A 26,587-nucleotide genomic window follows, 5' to 3' on the forward strand; every position below is an offset into this window, starting at 1 on the left:
CATCGCATATTAAAAGAACAAGGCATAGATCCATACCACGTTCAAAAAGTGCAAGCTTTAAAGCCCGCTAATGTAATTTACTGCGAATAATTTTTTAAATTGCATTCTGTTTACGGCTTGCAGGATTCACTCGCAATGCTGCTTTCAACAGCCACAACACTCACATTTGGTCCGATGAAAATCCAGACGCTCGTCAAGAAGTACGACTTCAAGACGGTTTTCCATAAATTATTCCGCTTATTTTGACCTAGGTGTGGAAGTACCTCTAGGTAAATCTGTTCGCATGTGGTACTTGTATGATGGAGCACCTCCACATTTTGCTAGACGAGTAACTGAATGGCTAAATAACCATTTTCAGTGGGTCGGTAGAAGCGGCCCAGTAGCTTGGCCTCTGTGTTCACCCGATCTCAATCCGTGTGATATTTGTCTGCATCACCAAAAATTGATCCTTCCAGGACCATTATTTATTTCTACAACTGATAAAATCTTTCGCAGTGACCTTTAACGATGAATGAATATAGCAAAGTAAAAAGTCGGTTTCACTTTTAGTTGAAATGAAACAAAAGAAAAAGGAGATGAAAAAACACTTATAGGAGGGGATTTTAACGCAATATTGGGCGATAGGGGAAGAAGAATAATAGATAAAGAAAAGGGAGAGAAAAGAGGATCAAAAGATAAAGCAAATAACAAAGAAGGGAAAATATTGTGGCAGATAATAGAAGAAATGGGATGAGAAATTTTGAATGGAAAGAAGGAAGGAGATGAAGAAGGAGAATGGACGTACGTAGGGGCGATGGGAGAATCAATTATAGACTATGGGATTGTCAACGAAGAGGCGTGGGAAGAAATAGAGAGTTTCAAAGTGGGGGAAAGAGTAGAATCAGACCACATGCCTCTAGAAATAAAAATCAAAGGAAAAGAGCAAGAGTACGAAAAACAAGAGAGAAGAAACGAAAGAAAAGAATTAGAAAAAAGGATATGGGTGGAAGAGTGAATTCAAAGATACAGAAGTAGACTAGAAAAAAAGTCATTCGAACTAAAAGAAGATATAGAAGCTATGATAGCGGAACTGAGCAACCTAATTGTAGAAGCTACGGAAAAAAGAAAGATATACCTATGGCAAGGGAGGAATAATGGATGGAACGGAGAATGTAGTGAGTTGAACAGAAAAGCAAGGGAAAAATTAAGAAAATGGAAGAGTAACAAGGGAAGGAAAGAAGAGTACCTAAAAGCAAGAGAGAATTATAGGAGAAAATGGGAAGAAAGAAAAAGAGAAAAACGAGAAGAAGAAGAGAAGACAATAAAGTCCCTGAAAACAGAAGAGCAAGTATGCAGAAATATAAACAAGGAACGGAGAAGGAAGACTGAAGTCAGCAGGAAAATCAAAATACATGAATGGAAAACACGCTTTATGGAATTATTGGGAGGTTGTGAGGAAAAATGCTGCAAAATAAATAACGGAACCACAACGACGGAAGAAATGTGGAGAGGTTCGGAAATAACAAAAGATGAAATAGGAAGACAGATTGAAAGACTGAAAAGAGGAAAGGCACCAGGAGGGGATGGAATCCGGAACGAAGCGTGGATGTTCGGGACAGAAGGAGTGAAAGAAAGGATATGGGAAGTGGTAGATGGAGTTTGGAAGGGAAAAGGGTCTCCTCGGCAGTTGAGAGAAGGTATAATAATCCCATTATTTAAAAACGGGCAAAAAAGTGATGTGAAGAACTACCGGGGGATTACCTTGCTCAATACGGCGTACAAGATATACGCAATGATATTAGATGAGAGGTTACGAAAAGAGATGGAAGCAAGGGGTATGTTAACAGACGGTCAGGTAGGGTTTAGGAAAGGAAGAGGTACTATGGACAATGTGTACATCCTGCCGCATTTAGTGGGAAGAGAAATAAGGAAAGAGGGTGGACGAATGTACGCATTGTTCATAGATTTCAAAGCAGCGTTTGATAGTGTGAATAGAGAGAAAATGTGGGCGTATTTGAGAAGAAAGGGAGTAGATGCATACTTGGTAACGAAAATGGAAGAAATATATGAAGAAACAGTAAATACGGTGAGAGGGAATGGAATAGAGAGCGAGAGTTTTTATACAAATAGAGGAGTGAAACAAGGATGCCCACTCAGCCCCGCATTGTTTGCAGCTTATCTAGGAGATATAGATGAAATGTTCAGAAAAGCACAGACAGGAAGGGTGGTAGTCGGCAAAGAGAAAGTGTGGTTGTTGGCGTATGCAGATGATTTGGTCATTGTGGCAAAGAAAAGAGAAGAAATGAAAGCAATGATTAAAAGTTTGGAGAAGTATGTAAAAAAAAAAAGGAATTGGAAGTGAATGTGGAAAAAACAAAAATGGTGGTGTTTGGGAAGGAAGTAAGAAAGGAGAAGGAAGAGTGGGCATGGAGAGGGAAGAACATTGAACAGGTGAAAGAATTCCAGTACTTAGGATATACATTAAAGAGCAATAACTCAGATAGAGCGCATATTCAAGAAATGGTCCAAAAAGCGAACAAAGTGATAGGAATAGTATGGGGAATAGGAGAGAGAAAATTTGGACATGATTGTAAGAGAAGAATGATGATGTTTGATAGTTTGATCAAAAGTGTATTTATGTACGGAGCTGAGATTTGGGGATGGAGGGAATATGAAGAAATAGAGAGAGTGCAAGAAAAATACTTGAAATGGACATTGGGATTGGAAAGGTATGCGCCAGGGTATATAGTGAGAGAAGAAACAAAAAGGGAGAAAATGAGAGTGGAAGCGGGTAAAAGGGCGGTTGGATTTGAAGAGAAGTTCAGTGAGAGAGGTGATTGCAAAATATTGCAAGAAAAGAAATAAGAAAGGAAGGGGGAAAACATGTTTGGAAGGAAAGGGATATGCATGTGGAGAAATAGAGGGAATGAGAGAAATGGGAAGGAGTATGAAAGAAGAACTGAGTGTAAGAGATAAGGATATAGATAAGCAAGAACGCAGATCGAGAATATCGGAGTCTAGATATAATGCACACTATAGAGAAATAGTAAAGGTTGAAGTACCAAAGTACACACACAGAGAGAGTATAAAAGAGAAAAGAATGATGGCGAGATTTAGGTGTGGAAATGAAGACAAAGAGAATAATTTTTGGATGGATGAAACTGACAGAAGGTGTAGGATATGTTGGAGAAAGGGAGAAACAATAGAGCATATGCTGGAAGGATGTGAAGGATTGAGAGAATCGGAGGAAAGTAGGGAAGAAGTGCTAAACGAGGATTTAAGAGGACTGGACTGGATGGAAGAAGTATGGAAGATAAGGGAACTATGGCAAGGGGTGGACAAGCAGAAAGAATAGAAAATTTATTATATAACACTCGAATATTTATTTCATTTTATTTATTTTTATTTTTATTGATTTATCTGATGTAGATTAAGTTAGTTTGTACCCCTACTGGGAATATTATTAAGCCTGTAAGGCAAATAATAAATTAATACTACTACTACTACTTTTCGTGTTTACAACGTTTTATTCGAACGTTTTTCCACGTATTGTTTAAAGGGTGGATCAGTGGTAGTGCCTGGGGGTTTTGCCCCATTCCACTTTTAATTTGTTTTTTCTATATTTCCACATTACTATGTGATGCCATGGTTAGAATTATTGCATATAGTCAGGATCACGAAGCAATGCGTACACGTCACGGACTCTGTATGACGTCATGCGTCTACCACGTTTATCATACAAATGAATCGGTTTGAAAACTGTCAACAAACATGTCGGCTTGTTATTGTTTTGGTTTGTTCTATTTATGATTTTAGCATGAGAAGACCGTTTAGTGTGAAGCAACAGTTAAGAAATAAGCTACACTTGCAGTGTTTCAGCACACAAGGGCATGCTGCAGGCTGCATAGATGCTATGAACTGCAAACTCAGGCACAGGAAAGATCATGACTGTAACCCCTTTCACGTGTTCGTAGTCACTGAAGCCTGCCACTCACGTTCCAACGCCGCGGTACAATTGTGTAGGATATGACGAAATCGAAGTGTTTTTGAACGTCTGTGTATGCGACAAGCAAATCGGGTGGATGTGGACGGTTGGTGAACAAGTCTGTCTGCAGCAGTACAATCGTGTTGTATTGGATGGAAATGTGATCGTGTGGACAGTGTACGTTATATAAACCGTGAAAGCAGGTATAAAAGTCCATTTTCTTCGGACATGTCAGCAGAATTGTACAGCAGTTGTATCCAATACAATCGTACCCCGGCGTTGGAACGTGAATGACTGGCTTTAAGAACGTTCATTTTTGCATTGACTGCTGGTAAAAACTGCTGACAATTGGGTGTTAAACACATACTTGGTGGTACAAGGCTTCATTTTGTACTTAAAGCTACCAACGAGGATGTTAACATCCATCTCAAACAGACAGCATTGAACAGTTGTGACAGTATTCAAGTTAGAGAAATATGCTGACCGTCTTCAATGCCACAATAGGCACGTCACATCTACAGAATAAGTTACTTTATTGACATGGAATAGTTACAAAAGTAAAGTATAAACAATAATAAGTATGCATGTTGCACAACGTCGTCGTCTGACCAGTGATTTGTATATTTGGCCAGTGAAGTGATAGTGTGATTATAAAAGACATCAGCAGAACATGCCGCTAGTACAATCAATTAGGATGGTAATGGAAAATAACCTACATGTTACAGTGGCTGAATGCCCTCTGCAGTATTAGAATCTTCACTGTCATAATCACGAAAACTATAATCTGAATCTTCGTTAATGTCGATTATAAACGGCACAATCTCTTCACGGTCAAATACTAATTCCCGTTCCCACCACTCCCGTATTATTTTATTCATATGGTCAACAGTATTTTTCCACATTGTGGGCGTGACATCTGCTAACGCTTCTTTCCACATTTCCACGGAATTTTTTTAACCATAACCATCACGCCCAATGTGTTTGGAATAAAAATTTGTAGTAATTCCCCAAATATTTTCTATAGGGTTAAACACACAATGATATGGCGGCAATCGCAATACTCTATGGCCACTCTGTTGGCCCAATTCACGGCAACATACGTTTTTGGAGGTTTATTTCTGAAAAACATGATATTTTAAATGAAACGATAGAGAATAGAATATGCATTACTGTGCAACCAAATGAAGAAGTTCCGTTTTTAACAGCTGTGAATCTGAACTTATGTCATCTTGTTAAAGCCATTCACGAATTTCTGCTTTTTTCCATGAACCACTGGGACATTTGTTTGCAAGGGTACTGTGGTAGCTTGCATTGTCTATAATAATCAGTGATGGTTCTTCAAGATTCATAAGCAATTGAAACCACTTGAGAAAATTCTGTTGATTCATTTCTGGATTTTTTGTATTAGAAGAAAATGCCAGCGCTGCTTCATCAATAAATCCATTGCTTGTATCTGCATGTAACATGTATTTCTGTAAAATAATCGTTAGTATCCATAAGGCGTGCGCATCAAATTCATACTTTTTTCGACCATTCCATATAAGCACTCTCGAATAGCACACTGCTCCGAAGTGCTAATATCACACACTTGCTTTGTTCGGGGGTCTCTATTTCTTGGGAGAATGTACACCTTCTCCGGTTTTTATTTGTTGTACCACGGAGTTCACTGTTCGCACACATACACCCAGAGCAGCAGCAACCCTCTGTACAATGTGACTGCATTACTAATTGTAATAAAATACACCTACTTATGTCTTGAACAGCTGTTAGTGGTAAAAGAGGTCCCCCGCTATCGCGTTCTTTAACAAAATAGCCCACTAAATTATCATCCATTTGCTTTACATCTTTGTGCAAGGGCTTCGGCATGGTGGAATGTTTACGTTCAAGCAAGCGACACGTACCACGGTACAGGACAGTTAACTTGGAGTTCTAAAAAGAACTGTTATAGTTCTGAAAAGAACTGATACGATTACACGAGCAGAAAAGTAGAAAAACGCGAAAAATCAAACAATAACACAACATAACCAAAGTTGACACCAATGACACTTGTGAAATCGATAAAACTTTAGCATATGTTTCGCTATCAGTCGTACCAATATAATTTCCCCCAAGTTGATCGATTTTGATCCGTATTGCCACGTATTGCGGTGCGTATTTTTGATTTAGTGTTGGTAACGGATCTACGTCATCCATGACGTGTACGCATTGCTTCGTGATCCTGAGTATATACTTCGAAATCACTTTGTACTTACAGCATTTTTTGAAAAATAAAAAGATGTTCTTTTTAAAAAGTCGGCTATTTCTAAAATGTTCAACTTCTGCTTAGAAAATACAATTAAGTAGGGTACATGACCAACAAGAAAGATGCCGTTCGTTTATCTGTAAAAAACGGTACCACGATAAACTTTCAAAAACACTCGGTATGTAATCAATTTAACGTACTTTTTTTTACTCAGTCTAATATTCTGCCAAATTCCTAGAAGTGTGGTTTAATCACCAACATGCTAAATCTTTTCTAAGGATGACTCGAATACAAATTATATTCCTCGCCCGATATATTCACGTATCTTAAGGTACACTAAATTTTTATGACATAGGAGACCATTTGGACAAATATAATATAGATAGTCTTCCTTTCATTGCAAAATCCTTATTTCTCTACAAGAAACTACCCTGTGAAATATGTTTTTAAGTATCTTGTTGAAAGAAAACTATACATATATGTCAAGAAAAAAGAAGTGAAAAATTTAGCCCCACCCACCCACCTCAATCTCAAATGTGATGAATTTTTCATTCGTTGTCAGACCGAGATGCAAAGCTTAATTGTAAAATCGGTATTTCCCAAAACAAAAATTGACCATTTTAAACGTTTTAAATATCTTGGCGTGAAAAGATAATTACATTTAATTCTTATTTTTCTACAAGAACTAATCGTCTAAAATATGTTTTAAGTATGGTGTTGAAAGAAACCTGTATATATTTAGAAAAAAAAAGCAAATAGAAGGCGCCACCCACCCACCCTTATCTCAGTTGTGATGAATTTTTCACCAAAACATGTTTTGAGTATTATATTGTTCAAAATATATCATTTTGAGAAACAGGAAACTGTGTAACCCTCTCTCCCTCACTATATCAACAATAACAGATGTTTCACGTGGTAATTGTTTGTAGAGAAACAAAGATTTTGCAATTACGCTCCGCCTTCTTGGCTCACGACGAATAAAAAAAATCATCACAAATCTGCAACAGACAAGTCGTTCCTGGTTTTGTCCCACCGGCACCGTTTTGACTTTGCAATTTCGCGTCGTCCCTTCCCTTTATATTTATGTGCTATATACGATTTCATCAATGTAGCGAATTCGCAAATTTCCTTGCGTTTATTCACTTTTAAAGTTTTTTCATTTGACAACACGATCCTGTTAAATAAAACCGGCTTCAACCAAATACTGAAATACACGTAAATTGAGTAACTCGCAAGCCTCCTGCCTATAAGAAGCCGTTCTTTCCACCGAATGTAATGTATATTTAAGCAGTCTACCGGCGCTTCTGTCAGTTCCGATGATAAATTCTACCTCAACTCACCTGGTGCTCGTTTGGTGGCATGCACTGCCGTGTTGATGAGGCCCCCCAGCTTCCCCAAACCCGTGTGGCGCATAGCTGGGGGCCCGGGCTTTCCCCCCGCCTTCTTTCCGTTCACTGGAGAGGCCCATAGGCCGATGACACCCGCGTGACGTATCGTGGTCCCCAAATTAAACGAATCCTGCAAAGAAAACCCAATCAATCAGTCACCCACCATTCCGACCACCACCTTATAAGCATTTCTTTTTTTTAACAGAACTAAGCTTTCGATTTTTTGACGTTTCGCGAACTCACGTCAAAATAGCAACAACGCAATTGTTTCCGACGTGAAGGACGTATCTGGGAAGTTTGAAATTCCTGCGGTATCAGCAACACCTGAAGAACTCGATATGCTTGACAGGTAAATATTTCCGACGCGAAATCGATAACACATGACTCGGGGACGGTCTAAATTGGTTTAAGGCGATACCTTTGGTTTCGAAAGAATAAATCTTGGCTTGTTTCGTGGCCAATTGTCAGGTGCAATGAATGAAATTTATGAATATTTTCGATAGGTAGCTTGATGCGAGATGTAATATTAAGTTCAGTTTACAGGTCAGGGCGCGGTCGAATGCGTGGTAGAATCTGGTTGATAGAACCAAATAAAAGTAAATAAGATCTAAATCCTATATCTGATAATCAGCAAACGTATGTCACAAGCACTAACTAATGAAGTCTTAACGGCATTTTCAAAGGAAACTACAAAATTTTAACAACTTTTAACTCTAGTTATAACGTTATAAATAACACTTACAATGCCACTGAATTAGGCGTAAGCTAAGGAAGTATTGTAATTGAGTCCACTGGACGACTAGTTACTTTGTTTTCTCGAAGTTTCGTCACCCCAAGAGTAGGAAAAATAGGTCTCCCGTTTCCGTCTGCCTGTCTGCCGTCTGTCCGAAATTTTATTAGGCAAATAATCTCCGAAACTACTGGACCGATTGTTGTCAAAATTTATGCATACTTCATTTTCTTTTGCGGTTACTTCTACACATGAAACATTGACAAAAGCTAACATATTTCTTTCCTGTTCTATTAGTTCTATGTCTAGTGTTCTACAATTGTACAGTAAAAATACCCCATTCAACGTAAAATATGTTAATGTGGCGATGAAATATAATTCTGGAACGACCTCTACATGAAAATGCAGCAGTGATAAACCCCTACTTTCAAATAGATATCTTTCTTATTAATGAATGAGATATTACACTTCTACAATGAATTATGAATCCCATAAACTGCGAAGGTAGTGACTTGCCTTAAGGGACGTTTCCGGAAAAATTGCAGGGTTTCAGAGGGGAACGTTAATTGAATGAAACGTTTTGAAATGTTTGCTAGAGCTATTTGGAGGTTTTTAGGCCCAAGGTCGTGGCGCTCACCGATGTTGATATAATAAATCAATTAGTAATGAAGTCTGCTGGTGGTAATTAGCACCGGCTGGTGTAACCTTTGTCTCTGGATATGAAAAATGAATGTTATGTGACAGAGTTGGGATCAATACGTGCAAAAGCTGATCATCTTTGTATGAATACAAGCATCCGCAGTATCGACAGGACGTCAGGTGGCTAGAATCCATTTCGTTGCGTTTCAGAGGTTTTATTTTCATTTTCTCGGATATAAAGGAGGCAAGGAGGTTATATGTGGAGATTTAATGAACTATTGGTGACGCAAATGCATCAACGTCGATGTTTTGTTGCTAGACATTTCAGACACCACCGGGGAATCGCGGAGAGAAAATTTGCCGGTGCCTAGATAAAATATTTTGAAATTTCTGTGATTTTACAGAATGGTAAAACATTTAGTACTGAAATAAAATTTCATGTCATCTTTTTGTGACATCAGGGAAATCGAGAAAAACAAGGATCGACTTACCAACAGGTTGCCTGAACATGATATACACCATGATCTTTGATTTCGATTAATTACTGGATGGAACACGTGTTTTTACACGATGGGTTTAATTGAATTTGCAATAATAAATGGATGCAACGCTCCAGCGATTTATGGGTTTCTGAACACGAACTAAATAGTGGAAACACTGCACTGAAGGCAGCAGTGGCTTAAAGAAATTTATATCAATAATAACTTGCCAAGTTCCTTGCTCATTCCTCCATAAATTTTGTTCACAGCAGTAGCCACAATCGTAAACGCATCAATTATGCCGTGTTTCACTTTACAAAAAAAAGATGTTTAATCTTTCTCTAATGCGCTCAAACTGAACACTTGGATAGTGTTGTTTTAATGGGTATCTCTTTTACGAAACAAAAATATTAATATTGCATATTCAAAAAACATTTTCACTTTTGAATTTGACATTTTACGATTTTTTTTCTATTTTTAATTTTACTTACGTAAGTGTTGTCCTGAAAAATTAAATCACGTCCAAAAACGAAAATTACACCACACAAGTACAGGGTTTTTATGAACGATTCTAAGGGCGTAGTTGGGCATGGATTTCAAAAATCCCGCTTCGCTGAAATTATGCCTCATTATGACAGTTCTTTGGCGACTTGAGCAGAATCTGCAAACATCTTTGACAACATTTTCTCAGCGATCAGGATTTCCCATTGCAACATGAAATTGAGCAAAGCGTATCAACGAACGGATTACAGAATATTTTCAACACTCACTGTGATGTTTAACCCCAATAAATTGGTTTCTTTTTATTGTAATGAATTAGGGCATTTCGTAAAGTTTAAAACTGAGAGGCGGCACGTTTCATGACCCACTTCGATCCTATAATCATTTATAGAAACCCTGTACAAAACGTTAACTAAATTTATTTGACCTCATGCGAAAGATTGATGACGTCACCTCAAAAATTAACAGGTAATATTCAGGTCTAGGCTTAATTTTTTAGAAATATCGACACTAATTGCAATAAGTGGAAATTTTATCAACTATCTATCTAAGAAAAGACTCATCGAATCTTCTTGAAATTGTGTGAACATTTTCCGATTAGTGTTATTAGAATGTGTTAAAATCAGTATAATTATCTCTACCAAGAAATATTTTAGGTTTGACTGTTTTATAATGGATTTATTTTGATATGTCTTGACTCAGAATTCGGAAAAATTTCATTCTAGGTTAAAAGATTGACTTAAAGTTATTTAGAAGGAATTTCCTTCGCCTCTGAAGTACAGGTGTACACATATATTCTTCGAAAAATTATAAAATGAATTTTGCTAATTTATTTTTTTACGATAACCCCTATAAGTTAAAAAATTCTTTTAATTAAATTTCCTCTTCGGAATGTATTTCGCAATTATTTAACAATAAAACTTAAATTATAACTCACTGTCCTGCCGGTCTCCTGAAGACGGGAACATGTTATCCAGAAATGTTGAGAAACCTTTGTATTGTTTACGCAAGGACACCTATGTCAGTTACGACATGTACAATGTAACAAAAATAATAAAACACAGAGGTGCACCATTCTCGATTTTAACAATAAAAAAATTGGTCTAAAGAGTTTAGACAGTACTTCCCTCGCTGTCGGAAACGTGACGATTGCATGGCTATTATGTTTTTTTTCGTATTACATTTTTGTGTCGGAGTATTTTAAAATAAAATGAGTATTAATTTTTTCAATTTTGTCATTATTTGGCGTTGACATCTTTGTCATTTTTTTTTGTGATTGATATGATTGCTTATTAAAAAAGATTAAATAAATTGGACGAAGTCGTCTCTGGGGTGTATAATCTGTTGCCTATGCAAAAACTGTCAGGCGTAAACAGATAAAAGGAACACCCTGTATAGTACTTATAATTTAAGACAACTACGTCTGCAAGATTTCAAAGTATTCAGTTTTGCAATTCTTGATTTAATCAATAAAATTAATTGACTCAGTCTTTAATCTTTTCCAGACACCCCGTACAAGCAAAACTAAAACATATTAATACATAATATAAATCACAAGTGTAGACTCATAATTCCTTACACATTTAAGATAGTATTTTTTAGCAAAATTTTGCGGCGGCGTCATCAAATTTTTAGGGAGGATGAGCAAATACATTTTGATCCAAATTTTACCATGCTTATGAATCTAAAACATCTCCAAGATTTCAAAGCATTCGGTTTTGCAGTTCCTGATTAAAACAGTAAAATAAATTCACGCATTCATTTTTTTTTTGAGTCTGTATATGCAAAACCAAAAAATATGAATGAAATGATAAATCATAACTACAGACTAATCATATTTTGCACATTTAAGATAGGATTTAATCGGCAAACTTTTGAACTGACGTCATCAATTTTTTGGAGGGGATAAGTAAATATATTTTAATTACAAATTTATGATGCTTATCATAACTATAAACCATCTGCAAGATTTCAAAGCATTCGGTTTTGCAGATTCAAAATTAAATTGCAAAATGTTTCATAATTTTGATTTTGTTTTCCAAAAATCTGGACGTTTCGGGTAAAAACTCAATTCGGAGTCGTAAACTACATGTTTAGGACTATATTATTTTATTTTAACCCATTTACTTTGTACAATTTTGAAGTGACGTCATCGCATTAGTGGTGAGGATGATTAGACAAATTTTGGTTAGCGTTTTACCATCTACATGATATTCCTAATATAAGTACAAATTTTCACAACAATCGGTCCAGTACTTTCGGTGATTATCTGTCTAATAAAAATCCGGGACGGCAGACAGACGGAAACGAGAGACCTATTTCTTCGTCCTCTAGGATCATGATTCATGAAAGATCGAGAAAACGTAAAAGTAGTGAGTCGGCCGACGGACTCGATTACAATACTTCCTTTGCTTACGCTCGGGAAGTAATATAGATAATACCAATAACAGTGTAAGAAATAAAAAAGCCCGTGTGTTACAAGTCCAAAGTCGCATACCTACTATGAGCTGACAAACCTTGTAGAAGCATCGCATATACTACACAATTTCGATTTTTTCTGTGAAATTCTAGAAAACCTCAAGGCGGATTCATAAACCACGAGTACAGGAGTATGTTATTTTAAAAAGTTTAAATCCTACTTGCTATGAAAAATTTTAAGGGGACGTTATCACATTGTTGGTGATGGTGAAAATTTTGGTTGCCATTTTACCATCTACACAATAATAATAATTTTATTCGTGCATCTACACAATGTCATAGAGCATATATTAAAAAAGATGTAATCAAAAATACACTCTGAGATTATGAATAAAATGTACGAAATATTATTATGATATTATAATATACAGGATGATGAAAAAATGACGTGTTATGCTCAATGGTACGTTGTTAAGAAGGCTCTGAAGAACTCGAAAAAAATTGTTAAAAAAAAGTTACTGCACCAAACTTGAAAATATTAAACGTCAAAATTGAAAAATTAAATTCCTAATTCTATGCTATGCACTGTTTTAATAGATACTTAAACGATTAGTTATTAATAATTTAATAATAATTTGCTAGAATACGATCCACAACGTCATTTTTTACATTTTTGTACTGTTGACAAATGTCATTTTTGGCAATTTTTATCGGAATTTAGATTTTCAATTATGTCCACTTTAATAATAATTTCAAACATTTGGTTTTGAGATTTTTTAACTATTTCGAGTACTTCAGACCCTTCTTAACAACGTACTATTGAACATATACGTCATTTTTTAATCACCCTGTACATTGTTTATAAATATAATTCAATACATTAACAGAAAGACTACATTCACAAGGTAATGAATTGTTACAAAGACAGTAAAAATGATCATAACGCATTAAAAAAAATTGCCCTTGTTATAAAAGCAATATTTTAACAAAATGTATTTGACCGTTTTCTTAAACTGATTTAGAAATAATGTGTTCAATGTGTCAAGTAGTTTATTATAAAATTTTAACCTCTATAATTTGTAGAGTGTTGGGACTTTCCTACAGCAGACGCCTCACAGAGAGATAGACAGACAGACAGAATTTGGAGAACTATTTTTTCGTACTCTTGGGGTCATGAAGCGTCGAGAAAAAATGTAAATAGTCAGTCGCCAGATGTTGTTGTTGAACCCTATTACAAATATTTTTTTAGCATACGTTCGGCAAGTAAAAATATGGATGCCTAGGGTAAAAATTAAAGACCACAAATACAACGGTATGTTATTTTATGTAATATTTTGAAGCAACGTCATCACATTGTTTTTTTTACCATCTAAACAATATTGTTAAAATAGGTATAACATTTCACAACAATCGGTCCAGTAGTTTCGGAGTCTATTAAACATCGACACAAACAATAGACAGACAAATCACAGACGAAAACGGAAAAGCCATTTTTTTATTATTTAGGGATCATGAAATGTCGAGAAAACATGAAATTAGCCGTTTACCGGATGGATCCTATTACAAAAAATGTAATACAATTTTTTAGGAAAAAAAAAAGTATAAAGTGTTGTTATATAAGTTTTATTGTTTTTGCGAAAACTGTGCGCTTCAGAGCGGATTCATAAACCACAAGTACAGAAGTGTGCTATTTTATCAAATCTAATGTATTCAGCAAGCAACATTTTTAGGTGACATCATCAAATTGTTGGTGTGAACTATGCGACAAATTTTGATTAGCGTTTTACCATCTACAAATCTGACACCAGTCGGTCCGAAGACATATTGTTTCCTGTTCTACAGGGGGACATGAATCGTCGAGAAAACATCAAATTAGCCGTTTACCGGATGGATCCTATTACAAAAAATGTAATAAATTTTTTTAGAAAAAAAAAAGTATAAAGTGTTGTTATATAAGTTTTAATGTTTTTGAGAAAACTGTGCGCTTCAGAGCGGATTCATAAACCACAAGTACAGAAGTGTGCGATTTTATCAAATCTAAGGTATTCAGCAAGCAACATTTTTAGGTGACATCATCAAATTGTTGGTGTGAACTATGCGACAAATTTTGATTAACGTTTTACCATCTACAAATCTGACACCAGTCGGTTCGAAGACATATTGTTTCCTGCTCTACAGGAGGACATGAAACGTCGAGAAAACATGAAATTAGCCGTTTACCGGATGGATCCTATTACAAAAAATGTAATACAATTTTTTAGGGAAAAAAAAGTATAAAGTGTTGTTATATAAGTTTTAATGTTTTTGCGAAAACTGTGCGCTTTAGAGCGGATTCATAAACCACAAGTACAGAAGTGTGCTATTTTATCAAATCTAATGTATTCAGCAAGCAACATTTTTAGGTGACATCATCAAATTGTTGGTGTGAACTATGCGACAAATTTTGATTAACGTTTTACCATCTACAAATTTGACACCAGTCGGTCCGAAGACATTGTTGCGTACTCTACAGGGGGATATGAAACGTCGAGAAAACATGAAAGTCGTCTTTCGTCAAATGGACTATTGACCACGAAATATTAGAAAAGTGCGTTCGGAAAAGTGTTCATTATATGAAATTCAAATTGTATTTTCAACACTCAGAAAACCTCGCGCCGCAACTGCACTCATTAAAATACTAAAATATGCACGCAAAACAACTCTGCAAGAATTAAATACAACTAATTTGTAATGAAAAAAAAATCCTTATTACATGAATCGATGGAATCAACTGGAACCTCCTTTGTTTTCCCTAGCAATGTAAAAACACAAAACAACGTCGCGTAACTTACCTTTCATGCCTTCATTTGTCACAAGTAATTGACATTTTCGTTTCGTAGTAAAGCCCCTAGGAGCTGCACAAGGCAAGTTCAGTTACGTCGTTTAATTCCTCCAAGGACTATAAAATAAAAGTTTGACTTTCCTAAACGCAAAGGTTAGATTTCCCCACAAAGACGTCCACTTTTCCGTTTTAGAATCGTCCCTCCGAAAATCATGCCACTCGCCTTTCGCCGTCCCTCACACACTCATCAGTCGTCGTGACAGTCGGTTGTTTGTCAAAATTCATCACTACATGTCAGTGATCGAAACAAAATTTTTCGTATGAAACTGCCGGATCTGGCTTAAGAATGGCCCATCTGTACACAGCATATCGGTGCAATTTATGCTGCGAGATCCCGGAAGCAGCTCCCATTTACCACTGTCCCAACAGACACCAGTACTGCCATGAGTGCTTTCGAAAGCTGCAAAGGCTCTATCGCGGTAAGTTTCACAACCCATGGCGAAACACTCATCAGCTGTCTTAGGTAGCATTGAAGCTGGAGGTTCGTGTCTCATCTGTCGATATACAGGAAAATTCGAAAAGAGTGACGTCAATACCGAGTTTTTGAAGAAGTTAAAAATGAAACCTGGCATCGGTCGACCGTTCAGGTACAACCCCAAGAAGCTCTATCGCGTTGACAGCGCGGGGGTTAAACACGTGACGTACTCTGAACACTTGGAAAAAGACCAGGGGGATGGTTTCTCTCAGAAGAACTCTCGAATGTCGAGATGCGTTAGCGCCACTGCGATGTCCAGACGTCCTTTAACTTGCCTCCACGATGGGTGTAGAAAGTCCGTGGCGGTTTCCTCTCTGGTGAGCCACTTCAAGCACGACCATGGAGCGGTACCATGCTTCGGGATTGAAAGGGGAAGAGAACTGCGGCTGGTATTCGATGTGTCTTTAGTGGAGCACGAACGGACTTTTTGTCTAGCACTCATAACAGCGTATGAATTTAGTAACATCGATGTGGTACGCTCAAGGAGTTCGCAGAGTGTTATCAATACTTGCAATAGGTTATCAGGGAAGGTACCACTTAATACGTTCTGGTTGATGATGAGCGGATCGACCGACCATCGCAAAAACAACTCGTACGTGGTTTTCTGGTTGTATTCGAATTCGGAAGATCGATATTGGTGTACTATAGAGTTGTCATCCAAGAACGATAAGATCAGTGTATCGAGCTTTTGCAATGCTGTTGGATTGCACGAAAGCCGGACCGTTGAAGAAGTGGCAAAGAATATGAATTGCCTTTTTGTCAGTCACGGCTCTTTCGTCGCCCTTCTCGGAGAAGGCGATAAGATTAATTTAAGGATCACGATACACTAGATATAAATTATCAGTTGATCAGTATTAGTTTTACTTAAATAAACGGATTGTTTTTAAGATTACTCAAAATAATAGTCTCTTTACCAAATATTTTTGAGTGTTTTCACTTCCCCTTTTTTTTTAGAAAACAGTGTTATTATCTCATATTCACCATAAACCATTCACCACGAGTACTTTTATCCTATACATGGGACCATTAGTTAAAATGTGTCTTTTACGCCTAAAAATATAGTATGGAAAAAATCAGGGAGTTCCCACCCTCTACATTTCTCAAGTACATTCAAGCAGTTGAGTGGCACACCCTGATATGGACTTGGGGAAAGTATAAAAAAATTAGAATCCAGACCCCAGAATTAGACACCTAAAAAAAATTTCACCACAGTTTTGCTACCCTTCAGAAAGGCTAACTATACCACAGCTGCACTAAAGTAAGAAGTAAGATAAATTTTATATACACAACAAGAATTTGATAACATCATCTCAAAAGATTCTATATTAAAATCATTTAAATGTTACAATAATATTGTTACGAAAGAAACCCATCCGCCCTCCCGGTACGACGCCTATGGGTTCTAGTATGTACGGCGATTATGACTGACTCATCGTCGGTGACGGTGGTCAGACAGCGTTGGCTAAAGAAAAGCCTGGAAGCGGAAGTTGCGATGGCTATTCCAAAAAGACCTCGATTGCGAAACATCTAGAACGGAACGAGATTATTCAGTCTACGAGTCGGGTCCAGCGACTGTAGCAAAAATTCAGGCAAGTTGTGCCAGAATTGTTTTGGACATAATCGCTGTGTAATTAGTTGTGTAAATTTGAGTTACTAAGAAAGACATTGTTGAGGTTTACCCACACCGATTTTATTCACCGATCATCGTAACAATATACTCCAACACTTGTAGTGTCGAATCCACTTTGAGTTTTTCCAAGCTGTACGATCACCTTTTATACTTGAATAAGCGACAGTCCAATTACGTCTCCGTAGACGCGTAGTATTACACTGCATTTTGTATTAAACGTTTCTACATTTGCGCGTGTCAAGTCAGTGCCTTGGTGATCGTCATAATTGATTTCGTTAATCAGGAATACGAGAAATTTAACTGAAATTTGTGTCTACTGAAGTAAGTAAGTAAGGTACGAGACAAAAAATTATCACGGTGCAATTTTTTAAGAATTTTTTATTATGTAGTCCTTTGATTAAATAAATCACCCAGTAGAAGTTAATTTAGCATACAAAAATGCTTTTTTCAGTGATATTTTTGCATCAAATAATTTCTGATCTGTGAAAACTCAATTGTGTCAAGAAATTTTGAGACAAAAAATTATCACGCATCACTTTTTGTATAAAAATTAAATAGAAAAACATAGTATGCGTAATTGTTGTTTATTTGTACGATACGTAATTGTTTGTTACAACTGTTAAAGTGTCGAAATATATTTGACCGAGCTACAATAATTGTCTTTCGTCATGGGCAAAGAAAACGATCTAACAAAATGTGAAAAAGGACAGATTGAGGCATACTATGACCAAGGTTTGACTTTTGCGAAAATATGAAGAAAAATTTAAAGAGATAGGACCACAATCTCCAAGTTTGTAAGGAAGAAATACAATAAAAATGGACGACAAAATTGTGGAAGAAAAGAAAAACTCACTGCACGTGCCAAAAGATCCATTGTGACTCTGGCTACAAAGGATAACATGTCGTTCCAAAGGATAAAGACGATCCTAGGACTTCCTGTTCACAAAAGAACAGTTTTGCGAGTACTGGCTAATGACAAAAATGTTAAATATGCCAAATATAAGAAATAACCAATGTTAACAAAAGAGCATATTCAAAAACGTCGTGATTGGGCCAGAGAAATGCAGACGAAAAATGAAGAATGGTTCCAGACTGTTTTTTCAAATAAAAAGAAATTTAATATTGATGGTCTTGATGGTTTTAGAAATTATTGGCACGATTTACGGAAGAACCTAAATACTTGTCGAAACGAGTCCAAGGAGGTGGCAATACTATGGTCTGGGGTGGCTTTAGTAGCTTACGAAATACTAACTTAGCATTTATTTCAAATCAAATGGACTCTTTGAATTACCAAGATGTGTTGGAAGTGCACCTCAAACCACATTTGAACCTATTTCAAGACAGCAAAGTGATTTTTCAGCAAGACTATGCGTCGATTCATGTGTTTAATTCATCGAAAACGTGGTTTCAACGACAAAATATAGCTTTGCTACTATGGCCTGCTGAAAGCCCGGATCTCAAACCTATTGAGAATGTATGGGGTTCTCTTAGAAAGCAGTACGCAACAGTTAATGAACTGAAAGATGGTATCTTGACGACTTGGGAGAATTTGGACGTCAATTACTTTATCGATTTGGTCAATTCTATGAAGCAACGCGTCTATAATCTCATAGAAGCAGGTGGAAAATACATAGGGTATTAAATTCGTTTTCATTTAGTTAGTTAGTTATTTCCCTTTTAAGCGTGATAATAATTTGTCACAATAAGTCCGTTAACAAAATTACTTATTTTCAATAAATTTCGTTCAGTTTTGTGTTTTCTGTAAAAATGTTTTATTAAATTAATTAACAATAGGATTGCTTTATCAACCAGGTATCTTCACTTTCTTTTAATACATTTAGGCAAAAATTCTGCCCCGTGATAATTTTTTGTCTCGTACCTTATAATGACAAAGTGTATTTTTTCTAGAAACTTCTGCGTTAATTTTTAACAGACTGATAGTCGTTTATGTTTTGCACAATAGACTTGTTTACAGATATCCTGAGCAGCAGGAATTTGTTTCAAACAACTTTAGGTAAATTTGGCGAATTTAGACGCACGGATCATTTTTTAACAAAATTTATAGAAAATTTGATATTGATATTTTACCTTCGAAACGTTGTAGAGGAAGTGACATGAATGATAAACAACAGAAGCTAAAACAAATCTTTTTAAAACATTATTGATATTATAATTACTCAAAAACAAATTAGATTTTCTGGCAGAGAAAAATTACATATTTTTGATTTGCTTAATGTGTCTAAACTTTTATTTTTTAGGAAAAAATTTCCACGTGTACTCCTAAAAAAACGCAAGCACGGCAATATATTTTTTTCGATACTTTGATATTGGAGCATCTTGTGGCCTTGCCTGATCACTCATGAGCCACCGCTGACCTAAGGAAAAATAAACAAGTGTGTTTTCCTAACATAATGCGCTCGAATCATTGACAGTGGCGGAGTTTGGGTGGTTAAACTATGAAACAAGCTCTTCAACAATTCCAAAAAATATATACAGTATGTATAACCTCGATAATCCGAATTAATTAGGAAAAAGTGTGTTCGGATTAGAGATTTGTTCGGATCAGCGAATTTCCCAAAAAGCTGAAAGGGAATTGAACAACCACTTCATAATTTCAAGAAATAAACCTTAATTTTATTAAACAGCAATAAAATATTCTTAAGCAACAATGGATAATAGATACATTAAAAAAATATATTACTTCGTGACCATAACCACGCGATATTTTTGGAATCAACACGTCAGGAGCTATATCCCTGAATTTAATTAGAATTTTTAGATGACTTTTTCAAAAATGAAATTTCCCATTATGTATTCGTATTATCTCCCTTATGCAAATTTCGACCCATAAATACTTTCATGTACATTTTGAGCCACAGAAGTCACTTCTGGCTTCGTTTCTTCGATAACTTCAACCGCTTTCCCAGAATCGTCCAATGAAATATCATAATTTTCAAAAATTTCAAAAAATTCAAACTTTACACCGAATTTTCCGAAAATATTGCTCCGTAACCATAAACACGCTATATTTTTGGAATTAGCACGTCGGGATATATACATCTCTGAATTTTTTCAAAATCTTTAGATAACTTTTTCAAAAATGAAATTTTACACTATGGTAGTACATACTTGCTAAATAACCCACCCTCTAACAAAAAAGAGGGGTGGGCCAGGCTAGTATTTGCCAAAATAAGACTCATTTTGATAAATGAACTACTTTTCTAAGAAAAGGTACTAGCCCCGCCCACCCACCCTCCATTTTCTTAGAAGGATAGGTCATCTGCCGAAATCAGTCTTATCTTGGCAAGTATGAGACTGATTTTTGCAAATGACAGATCCTCTAAGAAAATAAGGGTGGGTGGGCGGGGCTAGTACTTGTCAAGATAAGACTGATTTTGGCAGATGACCCATTCTTCTAAGAAAATAAAGGGTGGGTGGGCGGGGCTAGTACTTAACAAGATGAGACTGATTTTTGCAAATAACATAAGCTCAGAGAAAATAAGGGTGGGTGGGCGGGGTTAGTACTTGTTAAAATAAGACTGATTTTGGTAGATACCCACTCCTCTAAGAAAATAAAGGGTGGGCGAGCGGCTCTAGTGCCTTTTCTTAAATGAGTAGGTAATTTGCCAAAATGAGTCTTATTTTGACAAATGACCTACTTTTCTAAGGAAAGGTACTAGCCCCGCCCACCCACCCTTTATTTTCTTGGAAGAGTAGGTCATCTGCCGAAATCAGTCTTATCGTGGCAAGTATGAGACTGATTTTTGCAAATGACAGATCCTCTAAGATAATAAGGGTGGGTGGTACTTGTCAAGATAAGACTGATTTTGGCAGATGACCCATTCTTCTAAGAAAATAAAGGGTGGGTGGGCGGGGCTAGTACTTATCAAGATGAGACTGATTTTTGCAAATGACATGCTCTAAGAAAATAAGGGTGGGTGGGCGGAGTTAGTACTTGTCAAAACAAGACTGATTTTGACAGATGACCCACTCCTCTAAGAAAATAAAGGGTGGGCGGGCGGGGCTAGTACCTTTTCTTAGAGTAGTAGGTAATTTGCCACAATGAGTCTTATTTTGGGAAATACTAGCCTGGCCCACTCGCCTTTTATTTTCTTAGAGGGTAGGTTACTTGGCAAGTACTAGCAAATTTCGACCCATTTTCGACGATTTTCGAAATTTAACTAAATACTTTTTCTTGTAGATTTCGGGGCGCAGAAGTCACTTCCGGCCTCATTTCTTCGATAACTTCAACCTTTTTTCCAGAATTAGTTCATTAATACAGTGCATTTAAATATGTATCACATTTTTTGAGAATTTAAAAAAATCATTAAAACACGTACAGAAAGAAGATCTTGATCGGATTAAAGAGATATCGACTTCAACTAGCCTTTGTTCGGATTTCTGGATGTTCGGATTATAGAGGTTATACTGTATATAGTGTCATTAAAAAAAGTTGGATGTCGTAGACAAACAAAGAAAAAGTTATCAAAACCCATTTATAGGACAATATTTAACTTCTTACACTGTTACTGGTATTATTTATCTATATTTCTTTTAATGTATAGATATTATCACAAATAACATTTCGAAATCATTCACATCAAACCTTCCACGAACTTTACTTCCTCAGTGCAATCGAGTCCATTGGACGAATGTCCACTTTTATGTTTTCTCGACGTTTCATGACACCGAAAGTACGAAAAAAGTAATCTCCGTTTCCGTCTGTCTGCCTGTCTGTTTGACGTCTTTGTTGACACGTAATCTCCGAAACTACTGAACCGATTATTGTCAAATTTTGTATGTATATTAGGTATATCATGCAGATGGCAAAACGTTAATCAAAATTTGATCAATTTGATGACGTAATTTCAAAGAACTCTATTTTATAGTGATTTAAATGTTATACAATAATATACTCCTATATTTGTGGTGTACAAATCCGCTTCGAGTTTTTCCCTGAACGGCTAATCTCAATATAACCGTATAACATGTTTGACATCATAACAAATTTTTTATTGATCAAATTAAGAACGAGTCACCCTTTTCTCCAAAGGTGAGAATCTACACGTCTTTACTTGATAAGAATTGTAATAATATTCAGAACATCCTGCTCGACTGTGACTTAATTTATAATTTTAGTCCTCTGTTTTGAGGCGACAAATTCTTTCAAATCAAACAAATTTCTACGTGACATTCTTCCGATGTACAAAAAAACACTTGAAGTTCAAGCTTGTTGTTAGTGCTGAGAGGTCATTTTTCCCTGTTGATTATTTGCTTTAAATATATGTATTTTACATTGTGCGACTTGTGCAATTTGGGCCCCCACGACGTACGGGCTGCGGGGGCGTTATTTATGCCGCTGGTTTTTACTTTAACATTATATTTTTTTTAAGAACAACAATTGAATCACTTCAAACTGATTAAAAACAGTCAAGGTAGTGAACAATTGCAAATTTCGAGACAGTTTTGGGAACTTGTAAGTATTTAAGAAAAAGAGCAAATTCATTAGGGGTAATTTCGCAACGACTATAAATGCGATACAAAACGAAAGTTGTAACTTAAAAAAAACAATTTTTAACCATTTAATTGGCGTGCGATTCGAGAAAAAATTAAGTAGAGTAGGTTATAACTATAAAATTCAATAGGATTTTTCTCTACAACGTACCTTCGTATTTTGCCAATGGCGCGAACCATTGTTGACAAATTTAAGGTTCTAGACATTTACATCACATGTCGAATATAGAACTAGGTTGTCAATTGCGGTTTTGTAATCAATAATAATTACTAATACTTCCTGTTTTTTGAATTACACTATAAATGAACGATATGAAAACAAAGATTAAATCAAAATAAGTAAAACGAAAATTTTTAATTTTTGTCGAGTTCGTGCCGGATAAATTGACATGAAAAAATGTATAGTTTTTGCCAAAATGAAAATTCGAAAAATATACAATTGGTGTTATTAATCTCCAAGACGTCGTTCCTCTGTTCCATGACCAACTTCATGTTAATTGGCATTTTTTTGGCTGGGATCCCAGTCAAAACATTTTCCGCGAAATACTCTAGACCCAAAATTATTTGTCTGCTGATATCCTTCAAAAAACTGATGACGTCATTTTTTAACTTTTCACGGATTGTAAAAAAACTACGAATGTCTCAGAAATCACATAACGGACTTTTTAGAAGTTCTGCTGACACAGCAATAATAATAAGTAAAATTTATTAGCATTGTCATCTCAAAAAACATTTAAATAATTTTAATTTTAATGATGTCATTTCATAAATTTACTTTGTATACCTTTCTCAACGGTAAGTGTTACATTGTTAACAAATACAAATACACAAAGACACATTATTCTTGACATACAGCTTGAAAAAACTCTCTAATGTTAGTAAAATTAGTTAAAATAAGTAATCGTTCATTGCAATGGTTGCTCACAATGCCACTTATTAAAAAGAGCTGATAACAGCTTAGAATGAAACGTGTTGCAGTGAAAAGCATTTGTTTAAAAAATTATCGCATCATTCCTCCTCGTATTTACGATAACACCAGTTTCAGCGTAGAAACGTTACTCAACTTTACTTATTAACACCTGTGGAATTTCCAACTACTTAAACACCAAATCCCCTTTCTTCCTGCAGCAACAAGTCACTTTGCACCTAAAAACTATTACATCTCCTGCGTGCCCACGTAATTAATGACGTCAAACACCAAATAACCCCATCGTAAATTCCCAACCTAAATATCTCCGGACCTCCAACAACGGTTTTTGACGTTCTATTTCCGACATGCGGTCCAGATGATCCCTAGCCCATAAATATTTGTACAGTGATTCTATTTCGGAGCGTTTTAATGAGACGAATGTTTCTGTGAATGCCGTTTATTTGCATATTCAGGTTTCATACAGACGAATCTGTACCGGCCGACCTTATTCCAATTATTGTCCATTTTGAGGGCATGGTCGACAACGATGACCTACGATTTCGCGTTTACTAATCGGAATCTATAGTAAATTTCTTTTGATAAGCTGACGTTTGATTAATCCAAACCATGTAATTAATTGTTACGAACTTCACGGCTTACGAACTTATTGTTCTCGGTATTTACTAGTCGAGACACACGGTAATTATTATAAACAAACTTCGGCTAATGAAAGCGAACACAATTTCTAGGGTGGTCGATGGATGGAGGTAATGTTGCAATAAACAGTTTAAGACTTCGCTTTTTATCTGGTCGAGGTATTAAACGAATTGTGATTTATGTAGTGCGATCTGGTCGTAACTAGATTGTTGTTGATTTTGACGCGGTGGGACAGAGGTTTTTCGTATTTTTAGACGAAAATGTAGTGTTAGTACTTAGCAGGAGTGACGGTGCTAATAAAAACAACCATGATCTCAACCGTAACTTTATCGAGACGATAGGAACGTTTAAAAGTAAATTATCTGAATGTTCGTTGCAAAAAATAAAACACGAGCAATAACAATAGGTAATTTAAAAAGGTTTGGTTACATAAAATTTTGTTACTTGCGTACTTTCGGGACCGCAGGATTTTTATGAATGCGCTGTCAAATGTTTTTATAGTTCAGTCAAGCTTTTATTCAACGCCATTAAAGCTGTAAATTATACAGGTGTTTACAAACGATTGTGGAGCTATTTTTGCCGCCTCGTTGAAATAGGAATTATAATCAAATTGCCCAATTGATGATGCGTGTTAATTGAAGGCTGGTACTTGATGTCACAATAAAGTTGAGTGGCAAATTTGAAGAAATTGTAATTTTCTGTCAATTTTTTGTCATTGATAAACGAGTTTGATCATTGTCATGAGAATGTTGTGATGTTGAAATTATTTCTCTTCGTTGAAAATTACGAAAAACATCTATATATATAAAGAATAACAAAATCTTATTTATAAAACTCTTATCAATATTGCGCCCTACTTGGGAAAACTACAAATAATAAGGGCTACGACCTGACAGCGTATTGTTTACGAACTGTTTAGTGTTAGTAAACATGTGCACTTTATATCATAATGCAATTTATGTATAATAAACAACGACGAAAGCCCGATTTTGCTTTTTACTTCCGAACGTAAACGATTCCGTCTGTCTGTCTGTCTGTCTGTCTGTCTGTCTGTCTGTCTGTCGGTCTGTCTGTCTGTCTGTCTGTCTGTCGGTCTGTCTGTCTGTCTGTCTGTTTGTCTGTCATCTGTATCAATTTTTATTAGACACCTTATCTCCGAAACTGCTGGACAGAGTGTTGTCCCATTTTGTATGTATATTATGAATACTTATCATGTCGATGGTATAACGCTAACCAAAATTTGGCTGACGTCATTCCTGAAAATTTGGGAAAACCGTACTGTTATCACTAGAGTGTACTTCTGTAAATTGATATATACCTGTAAAAATGTTGACACGTCATCACAGAATTTTATAATGGAAAAACTCACTTGAAAAAAACGCATAGCACGCTTCTTTACATTTACTTTAATATTACATACATATTTTTATTTTAACTTATAAGGGTTATCATAAAATAATAAAATTCGCAAAATCAAATCTTATAATTTTTCAACATTTTCATTTTTTCGTTCATAATTTTTCGTTCTTTCAACTTTCATTTTTTTCAATTTTTCGGTTTGCAATCTTTCAATTTTGCAATTTTTCAAGTTTGCAATTTTTACTTTCACTAATTTTTTAATTTTCATGTTCACAATTTTTCGATTTTTCATTTCCTTTGTATTTTCAATGTTTCTTTCGATTTTATAATTTTTCGTTTATTCAATTTTTCAGATTTTTAATCTTTGATTTTTGATTTCAATCCTCGATTTTCCAATTTTAAAATTTTTCAATCTTGCAATTTTCTAGATTTCGTGTTACCCGATTTTCCGATTTTTTAAATTTTCAATAATTCGATTTTACAATCCATATTTCGTTTTTTCGATTTTTAATTTTCTCAATTTTTTATCTCTCGATTTTTGAATTTATCGTTTCTTCAATTTTTCAAGTTCTTGAGTTCCAGATTTTAGATTTTTAAAAATCGAAAAGCGGAAAATTGAAAAATTGAAAATCGAAGAACTGAAGAAACGAACAATTCAAACATTGAAAAACTGTAAATCAAGAAACTTAAAAATCGAAAAAAAATTAATGAATCGAAAAATTCGAAAAAAGAAAAAACGAATCAAATAAAAAATTATAGAATCGTCAAAATTGTAAAGCCGGAAAACTTAAAACATTAAT

The 26,587-nt window shown here is 35.6% G+C and overlaps 3 protein-coding genes and 1 long non-coding RNA gene across 6 annotated transcripts in view; 2 read left to right on the forward strand and 2 right to left on the reverse strand.

Annotated features, from left to right (window-relative positions):
* The window catches only part of LOC135142652 (protein phosphatase PP2A 55 kDa regulatory subunit), an 87,264-nt gene that overhangs the window by 47,640 nt on the left and 13,037 nt on the right, over positions 1-26,587 (reverse strand). Inside the window, exon 2 of the mRNA XM_064074403.1 lies at positions 7,547-7,724. Coding sequence (XP_063930473.1) covers positions 7,547-7,619 — 73 coding nt within the window. The 5' untranslated portion in view covers positions 7,620-7,724. The remainder of the gene's footprint in view (positions 1-7,546; positions 7,725-26,587) is intronic.
* Positions 1-26,587, forward strand: part of LOC135142679 (phospholipase A1-like) — a 59,476-nt gene that overhangs the window by 4,544 nt on the left and 28,345 nt on the right. The gene's annotated exons all lie outside the window — the stretch shown is intronic.
* On the reverse strand, positions 4,521-6,066 carry LOC135142755 (uncharacterized). The gene is made up of 3 exons (XR_010282626.1): positions 5,486-6,066; positions 5,135-5,436; positions 4,521-5,082 (listed from the first exon to the last, which is right to left on the reverse strand). It is a non-coding gene; the product is annotated as an uncharacterized LOC135142755 (long non-coding RNA).
* Positions 15,269-16,589, forward strand: LOC135135213 (uncharacterized). Of its 2 annotated transcripts, XM_064064241.1 has the most exons (3): positions 15,292-15,312; positions 15,376-15,661; positions 15,706-16,589. In XM_064064241.1, exons 2-3 carry the CDS (start codon positions 15,529-15,531, stop codon positions 16,545-16,547), a joined length of 975 nt encoding a protein of 324 aa, XP_063920311.1. In that variant the 5' UTR covers positions 15,292-15,312; positions 15,376-15,528; the 3' UTR covers positions 16,548-16,589. The 2 variants fall into 2 exon arrangements, with proteins under 2 accessions (XP_063920303.1, XP_063920311.1); XM_064064233.1 differs by having other exon boundaries at positions 15,269-15,661.

Source organism: Zophobas morio, unplaced genomic scaffold (assembly GCF_036711695.1).
Source record: "Zophobas morio isolate AGI-343-1 ecotype UQ-CSIRO unplaced genomic scaffold, CSIRO_AGI_Zmor_V1 ptg000004l, whole genome shotgun sequence".
In the NCBI taxonomy this organism is placed as follows: Eukaryota; Metazoa; Arthropoda; class Insecta; order Coleoptera; family Tenebrionidae; genus Zophobas; species Zophobas morio.